This window comes from Rhinoraja longicauda, chromosome 4 (assembly GCF_053455715.1).
Source record: "Rhinoraja longicauda isolate Sanriku21f chromosome 4, sRhiLon1.1, whole genome shotgun sequence".
Classification (NCBI taxonomy): domain Eukaryota; kingdom Metazoa; phylum Chordata; class Chondrichthyes; order Rajiformes; family Arhynchobatidae; genus Rhinoraja; species Rhinoraja longicauda.
Window position 1 is genome coordinate 45053367 of NC_135956.1, and position 12757 is coordinate 45066123.

A 12757-nucleotide genomic window follows, 5' to 3' on the forward strand; every position below is an offset into this window, starting at 1 on the left:
CTCCACACAATTCATCAGCAGTTTATCCAAAGATAGATACAAAATGCTGGAGTAACTCAGCAGGACAGGCAGCATCTCTGGAGAGAAGGGAATGGGTGACGTTTTGGGTCGAGACCATTCTTCAGACTCAGGCCAGCAGTTTATCCAATTTCTGGATCAACTGTGCTGCCCGAGAACCCCACCTATGTGCAGTAGAAAACAGAGACTAAAGAAGTTCCTCCTCACCTCCTTTCTAAAAGAGCGCCCTTTAATTTTGGGGCTATGACCTCTGGTCCAAGACTCTCCTACCAGTGGAAACATTCTTTCCACATCCACTCTATCTAAGCCTTTCATTATTCTGTAAGTTTCAATGAGGTCCTCCCCCCTCAACCTTCTAAGCTCCAGCAAGTAGAGGCCTAGTGCTGTCAAACGCTCATCATTTGCGAACCCACTCATTCCTGGAATCATTCTTGTAAACCTCCTCCGGACCCTCTCCAGAGCTAGCACATCCTTCCTCAGATATGGGGCCCAAATTTGCTCACAGTACTCCAAATGCGGCCCGACCAGCGCCCTATAGAGCCTCAGCACTGCATTTCTGTTTTTGTATTCCAGTCCTCTTGATATAAACGCTAGCATTGAATCGACCTTCCTTACCACCAAATCGACTTGTAAATTAACTTTTTGGGAATCCTGCACCTGCACTCCCAAGTCCCTTTGCACCTCCGATTTCTGGATTCCCTCTCCATTTAGAAAATAATCTATGCCTTTATTCTTATTACCAAAATGAATGACTCTGCACTTTGCTGCACTGAATTTGATCTGCCGCCTCTCTGCCCACTCTCCTAACCAAGGTCACTGAGGTAGATGACTGTAAGATGGTGACTAACACAATCACTTATTTACTGAAGCGACTAATTATATTATGCAGTCGTTGTCATTTACTGTTAATTCTAATAGTTGATTAGCACAAACTCCATCAGAGTAGAACATTAATAAAATACTCAATAAAAAGCACAACAGTTGATTTAAGTGCTCACCTAGGAGTCTGCGCATTGCAGTGATAAATGTATTCTGTGACAGTATTTTCATCTTCACATACAGAAGAGAACTTCTGTTTGAAGTCAGGCCTTAATCGCTGAACTAGAAATGGACCTGTGATAAATGCAAAGAAATTACGTCACTGAAAAATATTGCATTCCAACAATCAAGTGTCTACATATTGCCAAATGAAATTAGTTGATTGTCAACATCTAATTTTGCATTTAATGGGGATTTGGGGGTATCTAAAATATTACAGAATGTACATTTGGACAATACCTTTCAAGCCCTCAGGATAGCTCAAGGTGTTTTATAGTCAATTAAATACTTTTTGAAGTAGGAAATGTGGCAAACAATTGTGCTTAGACTACATAGTCTGTTTTTAATGGTTATATTCAAATATATATAAATATGTGTGCATATTGGCCAAGAAATTATGCCCAAACATAGGAGATTCTATTACAACGATCAAAAAAACTTAAATATATGTCAGCTATGTATTATCTAAGGGGAATGTTGCAGAATGAGGTTACAATATAATTAATTGTACCTAAATGTACATTGCGGCAATATAAACTAATAACATTGTCTCAACTGATCATAGATATACAATGCTTATGATTGAACAGTAAGTCTTCCTTACCCAAGGGACCAGCAAATCTCAGACCTGCCAATGGGTTAAAAGGACTCAGGATTGCACCCAGGGCTTTTATCCACATTGGCATTGGTCTTTCCTGCTGAGTGTGGTTAAGTCGCTCTGGAAATCCCCATGGCTCAACTAGAATGAGGTGCTTCACCCTGAAAGCAGCACATAAATTAAATGCATTAGTTATTGTATATCACGGCCGCTATCTCCTACGTATTGATTTCACTGGTTAGTTGGGGTAAAGAAACATGCAAGAATCACAAAAAAAGGAAATCAAATGATGGAAACTGCTGAAGCAGTCTTTTCCATGTTTAATCATTTTCTTCTCAGTTCCGTTGGGTTAAGGATGATTTGCTTTCCCTCCCGTTTTGGGTGCTGTGATAGCTGTTGAAGCTGTTCACTGGGTTTTTGTGTGCTCCCGACAAAGGGATTAACGGTGCTCACTGCCTTTCCTTACTTCTTCATTTTGGGTTTTTTCCAGGATCAATAATTCCTTTGGGTCTGTGAGAATATAACATTATTTCAAGAAGACATTGAGAAAATCATTAAATTATTTCCTCTATCCATGTGGGTTTCAGGGTAGCCCATCTGTTTTGGAGGTCTGGTCAGGCATGAAAAGGATATAACCCATGAATCAGAACATAAGGGAGAGGTGCTAAGTGAAATTAGGCCCTCAATATTGGGGACGTTGGTCTAAGAAAGCATACTAATAATGATTTGTTGTTCCCATTAGTGGAATGAAGAAGTCAGCAGAGATTGCATTAATGGCACCTCTCATGTGCTTCAAGCTACCTGCTGCAAGTAGTTTAGCTCCAAAATATTCACGATTGGGCAAGATTCACTGCTTCTCAGTAGATCACAACTTTAGTGGCTTTTTTTGAACCTTGGTCTTTGAATGTGCTTTTCTGCAAATGGTCAAAGTGAGACAGTGGTAAATTTCACCACTGATGTCTGGCTTTGCTGAGAAGTGGCCCCCAAGGTATAAAAGGTGATCTACATTTTCCAGTTTCATTTTAAACCTTATGTTAGAGGTGATGTTGTACAGATTAGATGGGATCCTATGCTTTGTGGTTGTCCATTATGTCTTATGTTTTAATGAACAAGTCAGCAGTTGTAAAACTCAGACTCCAGGTATGCACAAATGCAATAGTCACCAATACAAGTGCGCACTTAGCTTGATATACCATTTGCTAGACATTATGATTGTTCATTGTTTAACTTCTTTTCCCATTGCCCGCAGTATAACTGGTTTGGCATTCCACAATTTTTAAATATTACTGATTTATTGCATTGAAAATAGGAACTTTTTTTCAGCCAGTACTTAGCTTGGAGATTCCATAATTCTACCATACTTTGTGTGAAAAAGATGTTCTGATTTTGTCCCTGAAAGGCTTGGCCCCCCATATATATGCCCTAATGTATAAGAAGTGGGATTGAAAGCTTGAGTAAGTGATCAGGCTGTTCTAAAAACAGTAGAATACCTAGTCTAGTGAACACAAACAGAACGATAATGGAGTCAAAGTTAAGGGAGCACAGTTAATAATAGGGTCCAAAGATGGCAATCCTGACTTTCACAATAATCAGCTGCAGAACAGTGACTCGTCTAGAAATTGATAGCAAACATGTATGATATAAATTAAAGTTAGTGGGGTCGAGGCATGAGGCGAGAAAGAGCTGGAAACACAATTGTGTGTGAGTGTGCTGGTATTGCCATAGGATACCATGCCCATGAAAGGAGATGGATGCCAATGATAAAACACGGGATCCGACGTGGTGCTAGCAAAGGAGAGGGAAGAGTAGTTATTAATGGAAATGCATTTAAGGTTTTAATTGGCAGAAATAATATCAGTAACACTGTTCATCGCTCGTGTTACAAAACTTTAAATTACAATTACTTTGTTTTAATCTTCCCCAAACCTATCATTCTCAGTTACTTCCTTACTGTTCTACTTCCCAAATCAAATTGCAAGATTTTGTTACAGTGCAAGTAAATAATTCATTATTTGCTTCTCCTGTTAATAAATTAACTAATTAATAGTTATTGTGATTATACAAGATATTTTTCTCCCCTATCTTCTCATGCTGCCATCCAATTACCTGTGCTATTTCCATGGAAATAATCAGATCTTTGAACGTGTTGGTTGGTTATTCAGTGTGGCCCGGTTTAACTAAATGGCAAATTGTGACTCTAATGTGGACCACAAGCATTAAGTATTCTCTCCTGACTCACATTAATTTATGGGTTACAAACAAAAAACCTCATTCAAAACAGCTGTATTTTATTTTACTATTAAAATATGCCAAAAACTGAAAAGTGGTCATTTTTATTTTGAATGCATTTTCTTACTCCACAGCACGTGGATACCTTTCACAACAGGCAGGCGGGCAGGTGAAGTCGTCATGTACAGGATTTTTTTTTGCTTTGGCACAGCCGGTAGAGCCATTGCGTCACAGCACCAGAAACCCAGATTCAAACCTGACTTCGGGTGCTGTCTGTGTGGAGTTTGCACATTCTCCCTATGACCAATTGGTTTCTTTCGACACCCCACAAAGACATGCTTGTCAGTAGGTTAATTGGGCACTGCACGTTGTCCCTGGTGTTCATGGCAACAGATGGGGAAAATGGGATATCATAGAACTAGTGAACAGGTGATTGATGGTCAGCAGAGACTCAGTGGGCTGAAGGGCCTTTTTCCTTGCTGTATGATTCTACTCTACATAGAATTTGTCAGCAGGAGCTAGAACTCAGGTTATTTGCTAATATCACATGTGATAATTGTAGGTATAATAGTTCCACAGGAACCGAGTCACAATGTTACTACTTTTATACATCATTCTTTAACACAACTTGTGGGCATCCATAACAGTATAATAAACCGCAGGAGTGAAATTAAACTAATGTGAAGGTACGAAATTCATTCCTTGGACCTGTGGTGGCCCCTTGAAGACAGGTTTGGTAAAAAATTAATTGAATTATTTATCATTCAGAAGAATGGATTCTGAAGAAAGGACTCGACCCGAAACATCACCCATTCCTTCCCTCCAGAGATGCTGCCTGTCCCGCTGAGTTACTCCAGCTTTTTGTCTATTTTCAGAGTGATCTCAATAAGATGTGCAAGAGTTTGACAGGTTTGATGCCAAGAAACAGTTCCCTCCAACAGGGAAATCTTGAAATAACAGGTAGAGAACCAAGCAGTCATACACTTAGAAATGAAATATATCTGCATAGAATTGTGGGGGTTCTAAGGCCCACTCCTACTATTATGTTACAAACTGCATAATGTGATATTGGAAAATGACCAAAAGCTAGGTTTAAGGGAATATACGAAGGAATAGATATTAATTGAAGATTTAAGGAGCGAATTATTGGATATATTAAGCTGAAGATATGACCGCCAATGGTGGAGCAATTAAAATTAAAATTAAGAAGAGGTCAGAAGTAGATGAGTGGATAAATCAAGAAGTTATAGGGTTGAAGAAGATTACAGATATTGGGAGAGGTGAGGCTATGAAAGGAATTGCAAACAAACCTGTGAATTTAAAAGTCACAGAATTATCCCCAAGCCGTCGCAGCTGCGGCTTGCCTGCAGTCCGTCTGTCTTTTGTGTTTTTTGTTGGTTTTGTCTGAATTGTAGTTTTAATATGGTGTAGGGTTTGTACGTTATGTTTGGGGGGAGAGGGGAGGGAACGGGAACTGTAAAATTCTCTCTCCCGAACGGAGACGCGACCTTTGTTTCTGTGTCGTGTCCCCATTCCCGCTGCGGCCTACCACCGGCCATGCACCTGGGACCACCTGGGGCTCTGGTTTGTAGAGCCCGCGGCCCGGACTCACCACCTGCGGCGCTGGCCGCCTTCGGATGCTGCGGGAGCGGCTGCGACTCGTCTCCGGAGGCTCCGGCGCGGGCCGCGTGGACGTCGGAAGCCCGCAGGCCCCTGGGTGGGGGCCGACATCGGGAGCTCCGGCAGCGGCAGCGTGTTCGCCCGCCCTGAATCGCGGGGCTTGGGTCGGCCCGCCGCGGACCTTTCACCGTCCGGCGCGGCCTGAAATAGGCCGCGGGATTTTCACCGCCCAGCGGGGGCTTCAATGTTGGGAGCCCCGACCGCCCCGACGTGGCAACTCCAACAGCCTGACCGCAGGGAGAAGACGGCAGGGGAAGAGAAAAGACATTGTGGCCTTCCATCACAGTGAGGAAGGACTGGAGGAGACTCACTGTGATGGATGTTTCTTTTTGTTTGGTGTTAGTTTGTGATTGTATGTGTTATTGCATTTTTATTGATTATTCTTATTGGTCTTATTGTTCAACTGCGGGTAATGTTTCATTTCACTACACATTTATGTGTATGTGACAAATAAACGACTATTGACTATTAAAAACAAAAGTACTTAATACTCAGATGAAATTCAGTGCAGTCAAAATATTTGATAAGGCATTTCTGACATGCAATTAATTTCAGCAGGCAGACTTAGAAATTATTTTCAGAATTTGTGGCGGCACAGTTCGTAATTGATAGGAGCAGAAGTTGGCCATTTAGCCCATCAAGTCTACTCCGCCATTCAATCATGGCTGATGTACCTTTCCTTCTCAACCCCATTCTCCTGCCTTCTCCTCATAACCCCTGACACCCGTACTGATCAAGAATCTATCAACCTCTGACTTAAAAATATCCATTCATCCACAGTGGTAAAGTTGCTACCTTACAGCCCGAGACCCGAGGTAGATTCTGTTATGGGTGCTGTCTGTACAGTTTGTACATTCTCCATGGGACCGTATGAATTTTCTCTGATTGCTCTGGTTTCCTCTCACATTCCAAAGACGTGCAGGTTAATTGGCTTCTGTAAATTGTCCCTAGCGTTCAGGATTGAACTAGTGTATGGGTGATCTTTGCTCGGTGCAGACTTGGTGGGCCGAAGGGCCTGTTTCCAAACTGTATCTCTAAACTAAACAAAAATTATGCAATTCATCACAGAAAAGAAAAACTGCTACTAGAATAATAATTGAAAGCAGTGGTCAACACTGTCCAAGACTAAGGAGAAATTTGTAGTACTCATTGAGAAGGAAGGTAACCTTTCACAAATGACTGAAAAAGAAAAGAAATCTGAAGCCCGTTGACTGGGAATGAAGGGAGACCTGCACCAGGACTGAAGAGAGCTCTGTAGTCCAGTGACGGGAAATGAAGAGAAGGCAGTACCGCCTGAACAGAAATGAAGTGAGAACAGAAGCCCACTGACTGGGAATGAGGAAAGGCCCAGTTACTGGGAATGAGGAGTGGCCTGTCACACGGCAATAGAGAATGTGGGGAGATCAGCTGCCCAGAGTCTGGGAATAAGGAGAAACCTGTGGCCAATAAATGATAATAAAGTGAAACCTGAAGTCACACTTATGACTGAAGTATCTTGTCCGCTGATTGTAACAATTGTTGCCAAAATATTAAATCAGAAAAAGATTATACTTGAACTTTTTAACTGATGGTAACTATAGGTAGTTCCACATTACCATAGCATGAATGGATATAACATAAATGATTAATTAAGGGACATTATTTGCAATACATGGGCTGATTTGGTTAAAAAAATGCGATTTTGATCAGGAACTAGATAGTCGCTTGTTACTTTGGAAATTGACAAATAGAAAATAAAGCTGTCTTATATTTAAACAGTACAAGGGGGTTAAACTGTTTCCATGTAATCTCCCCGCAGTAATCAGACACCATTGTCGCTTTGAACATCACTGTTGCCTCAATTGTGGATGGTCACGGAAATTGACAAACCTATATTGTCACTTGTGCAAAGATTATTTAATAAATAATATAACTGGCAGGGTTTAGTATCTTTATCTTGTGGTAACAAAAGTGAACTTGTGGCTATTAAAAAGTAACTATTTTGCAATTCTAGAACTCTTGTGCCCCTAAACCTTTACCCAATTGACACAATTGTCTTTAATAAAGTGATTTTCTATAACATGAGGTTTCTTAGGAATGGAACTATTGCATTACAGCAGAACTACTTGTATTAGCAAGCCATTTGCTGAATCCTTCAACTCTGACTCTTCATGCAAATTCTTCCAAGCTGTTATTTATCCAAAATGTTTGCTACCTACCTTTGCGGGTATTTAATTGTGTACGCTGCTGCCAAATACCCTCCAAAGTTGTGTCCCAATAAAATCATATTCTCCATTCCCATCTTTTCCCTCCATTCTTCTATAGACTCCACAAACTGAGTTTCTGCCAGTTCAGAGTCACTGCTGAAATGTGGCCTGCTACTTTGACCAAATCCCACAAGATCAAAAGCATAAACAGTGCGTTGCAGACTGAGGGCATCAAAGTTCAAAGTCCATAGTCCAACACCTCCTCCAAATCCATGTATCAGAACAAGTGGAGTTTTGCTTTGAGTATCCTGACTAAATATTAATGTCCATATCTTGTTGCCACTTGGTACCAAAACATACGCTTTCGTAAAATTACTTCGGACACCTGCAAAATATAAATGATATACAAATCAATCTGATTTGCTTATCTCAACACTTTCTGAATTTAGCACATTTGCCGTGAAACATGTGGATGAATCAACAATCCATCATGAATTCAGACCTTTACTTGATCAAATTTAGTCCATTTAAAACCCATTAGGCCCAAAGTCTTTTTGGATACTAAAATGAATTAATAATGATTGATAAATTTTATTCAGTGCAACCAATATGTGGCCATTTTGTTTTACTAAGTTCCCTGGAAATATATTATCTTAGTCTTGCATCTAATATAATTCTTATTTTGTGTGAGAGATATTGAACTCCTTAATGCACTGAAAATTTCCTCCATATGCCTTTGGGACATAGAAGGAACTTACAATTTCCTTGCTGCTTCTGAAACTCTCAAAGCTAATTTAAATTGAATGCGAGACCAAAAAGACCAATTAAACAAGGTATTGAAGGAAAGTCCTGGAGATTTCATTAATTCATAGTGCCAAACATCACACCAACCTAGATCTGATGTACAATGATGATGTAGTGTTTTAAATGAGTGTTTTAAACCAGTTGAAGTTCAATGCCAAATGACAGTTTGTCCTTATCCTTTCGCCACCCTCGTCATGCAAAGTAAAAGATTCTCAAAACATTCAGGGTGGGTAGATTAGATGACATGGAACAGAGACAAATAATGATTGATTGGAAGATAGAGCATGAAAACAGGCCCTTTAGCCCTCCGAATCCACACATCTGTGGGATGTGAGAGGAAACGGGAATACTCGGAGGAAACCCAGGCGGTCACGGGGAGAACATGCAAACTCCACGCAGGCAGCATCCAATGTCAGGTTTGAAAGGTATCTGGTGCTACACGGATTTCCAGATGAAACTTAGAAATCAAATCAAATGTCCGTGATGGAAGTGGAAACTATAAGAGAATGGAAATGAGTTGGGTTGTGCAGCCCAGATTCCAGGCCACAATTCCTGGGAGCTGGCCAACAGTTGCAGTAACAAGTGTTGAGAAGATCATGGTCCTTTCTTTGATTGAGGCACTCTTACTGCTCTCTCTCAAACTCTCCCACTTCTCCAAAAACATAAAGCATGTTTAGTTTCTAAGTTTTAATAGATCTGAAAGTCATCAACCCGAAATGTTGACTCCATTCCTCTCTCCGTGATAATTCAAATTTGAGCTAACTAGCACACCATAAAACTGCTGTCAAACACATTACTTTTCTGTTCTTAATCTTTGGTGCTTTTAGTGCAGGACTGAATAAAAAGCAAAAGAAGAATATTAAATAGCAGGAGTATTAAACCCCTGTTTCTTACCGTGCAACATTTTATTCTCTGCATCCTTGAGAAGGGATAACGATGTGGGACACCAAGTTGGCAGCCAACTAAGAAGCCATTCTAATCTAACAAAAAATAAAATTATTAATTGAGAAATATGAATATATCATATTCAACAGCAACTGACCACTTCAATTGTTATTCGTTCTATGTGCCTGAAATGACTGGAATACAGAATGTTATCAGCCAAAACTGAGAATCATAGTTATGGGAACAGATTGGTCTCAACAGGCAGGAGAGTCAACTGAAGATTACAATCACAAACTAGTGGAATGCTGGTTATTTTGATAAACTCTTTAGCTCCAGCAAGGGTCCAATCTCAATCCTGATGTACACATTAACAGACATCCATCCCTCTACACCACTATAAAAAAAACAACAGTTCTCATCCAATCTGAACCCATCTGGGATATGGAATACCGACTCTGCCAACTTTGTAAACAGTGACAGACAGCCTATAATTTCCTCCATTCAAGTTGAGTTTATTGTCATGTGCATAAGTACAGCGAGATATAGGTGCAATAAAAAGCTTGCTTGTAGCAGTATCACAGGTACATAGACTTAGACAACATAACATAATTATACACAAAGTATACAAGACAGTGAAAAGAAAAAGACGACATAAAAAGACAGTGCAAAAGCAGAATAGAAACAAGACCATGGTTGTACAAGAGGACGGGTTGGATACGAGTTTGATTAGTACGGGTGTCAGGGGTCATGGGGAAAAGGCAGGAGAATGAGATTGAGAGGGAAAGATAGATCGGTAATGGTTGAATGGCGGAGTAGATTTAATGGACCGAATGGCCTAATTCAGCTCCTATAACTTATGCGGAGGTGTTCCATTGACGTACTGGTGCAGCCTGACAGCAATGAAAGAAATTGGCGTCAGTTGTTGAAGGTTACTTTCAGGGTGTGAACTTAGGTGAACATTAACAGGTGTACTTTAACAAGGGAGCACAGTCCCTTTTATACAGAGGACGCACACTTAGTCTGACTCTCCGGGTATTACTGTGCATTATACATAGAGTGTGAAGTCCTATTTTCTCAGTTTTACTACATATTACATATAGAGTGTTCATGTTCAGTCCTATTCTCCATGTACTTTATTTACAGCATTTATGGTCAGTACCAATCCCTTGAGATTATTGTACATTTTACAAGAATGTAATCAATTGCAATATCTGCATCTAAATGTGCATAAAAACAGGGATAATTTGAGGTGGCACTCTCTGGATAGTAGTCATACAGCTCAGAGAAAGGCCCTTTGGCCCAATGTATCCATGCCGATCAAGTTGCCCCATCTAAGGTTCAATTTGCCTGTGTTTGGTCCATATACCTGCGAACCTTTCCCATGGATGTACCCATCCAAATGTCTTTTAACAATTGGTATTGTACCTGCCTCAACAATTTTCTTTGGTAGTTCATTCTACACAGCCACTACACTCTCTGTGAAAAACTTGTCCCTTAGGTTTCTAATGAATCTTTCCTATCTCACCTTAAACCTGTGCCATCATGTTCTTGGTTCACCTACCCTGGGAACAAGACTCTCTGCATTCACTCTATCTATTCCCCTCATGACTTTATACCTCTCTATTAGAGCACCCCTCGGCCTCCTGAGCTCCAATAAATAAAGTCCTAGCTTGCCCAATTTCTTCCTATAGCTCAAGCCCTCGAGTCTCAGTAACATCCTCAAAAGTATTTTTTGCACCCTTTCTAAATGGTATCTTTCCTACAGCAGGGTGACCAAAACTGAAAACAATATCACAAGTACTGCCTCTCCAATGTCTTGAACAACGGTAACATAACACCTTTGCTCAGTCTGCATAGGCCTATATGATCGCCTGGTTGCTAAACACTTTAACTCCCCCTCCCATTCTGACCTTCTGTCCTGGGCCTCCTCCACTGTTAGAGTGAGGCTAAATGCAAATTGGTGGAACAGCACCTCAAATATCGCTTGGGCAGCTTACAACCCAGCAGTATTAATTATATTTCTCTAACTTCCAAGTAACCCTTGCTTTCCCTCTATCTCTCTGTCCCCATCCTAGTTCATCGACTAGTTTCACTGTCCTCCTAATTAATTTTAGTGTTTGTACACTTCGTTGTCACCTTCACCTCAGCCAACAATGAACCATTTTACATTTCTTTGATTATCATCTGCTTTGATCTGTCGTTTTCACACATGTCGTTTTCACACATCTACGGGTGCTGCACTGTAAGGAGTTTGTATGTTCTCCCCGTGACCTGCGTGGGTTTACTCCGAGATCTTCGGTTTCCTCCCACACTCCAAAGACGTACAGGTATGTAGGTTAATTGGCTGGGTAAATGTAAAAAATTGTCCCTAGTGGGTGTAGGATAGTGTTAATGTACGGGGATTACTGGGCGGCCCGGACTTGGAGGGCCGAAAAGGCCTGTTTCCGGCTGTATATATATGATATGATATGATACATTCTCTCTGTACCCTTCCATTTCTCTAGTTTCCCTCTCCCCTGACTTTCAGTCTGAAGAAGGGTCTCAACCCAAAATGACACCATTCTTTCTCTCTAGAGATGCTGCCTGTCAATCTTCAGTGTAAACCAGCATCTGCAGTTCCTTCCTACATATTTCGGCTGGCACCCCATTAAACACTATAAACATTCACACTCACAATCCCCTGTACCAATACACAATGGCTCACCACCACTTTCTCAAAGCCAATTACCAACGTATAATAAATGGTGATTCAAAAAATAAATGTAATCAATTATATCAGAAGTGCACTCGAATGCTCTGCATTAGATAAGGTGCACACTCATTCCAACTCTCTGGGTATTACTGTAAATTGCACAAAGGAAAACCTTCAATTGTTTTCACTCTCTAGAGAACGCTGCAAATTATATAAAAGGTATATATTTATTTCCACTCTGTAGGTAATACTGCATATATTATAAAGGATCTGTGAGTCCCATGCTCTGGGTATTTACTCTGCATTATATAAATGGTACAAGCTCACTCTCTGTAACGATTACTGTACATTATATGCAGGGCATATACTTTGGGTAAGACTACATATTTATAAAAGTCTTATTTCTATCTCTGTGGGTATCACTATACTTCAAAGGGGCATAAGTTGAGAACCACCAACTGGGGTACTATGTATTATACAAATAGGTTACGGTCGCTCCCACTATGGTCACCTCTAAATATTACACGGTGGTCGTTTACACAATGTGGCTGTACATGATATAAAGAATGTGTATGCCCTTTGTCCAAATGTGTACGTTGCAAAGTGCAAAAAGCCGGTCCCAATTAC

The 12757-nt window shown here is 40.6% G+C and overlaps 1 protein-coding gene across 5 annotated transcripts in view; it reads right to left on the reverse strand.

Moving 5' to 3' along the window:
* Nucleotides 1–12757, reverse strand: part of abhd5a (abhydrolase domain containing 5, lysophosphatidic acid acyltransferase a) — a 28930-nt gene that overhangs the window by 7675 nt on the left and 8498 nt on the right. For 3 of the 5 annotated variants that reach the window (XM_078397640.1, XM_078397643.1, XM_078397644.1), the window contains exons 2-5: nt 9448–9528; nt 7762–8134; nt 1661–1815; nt 1017–1131 (exon numbers count right to left, since the gene is read on the reverse strand). In XM_078397640.1, coding sequence (XP_078253766.1) covers nt 1017–1131; nt 1661–1815; nt 7762–8134; nt 9448–9528 — 724 coding nt within the window. Of the gene's footprint in view, nt 1–1016; nt 1132–1660; nt 1816–7761; nt 8135–9447; nt 9534–12757 lie in introns of all 5 variants that reach the window. The other 2 variants (XM_078397642.1, XM_078397645.1) reach the window with 1 other exon arrangement.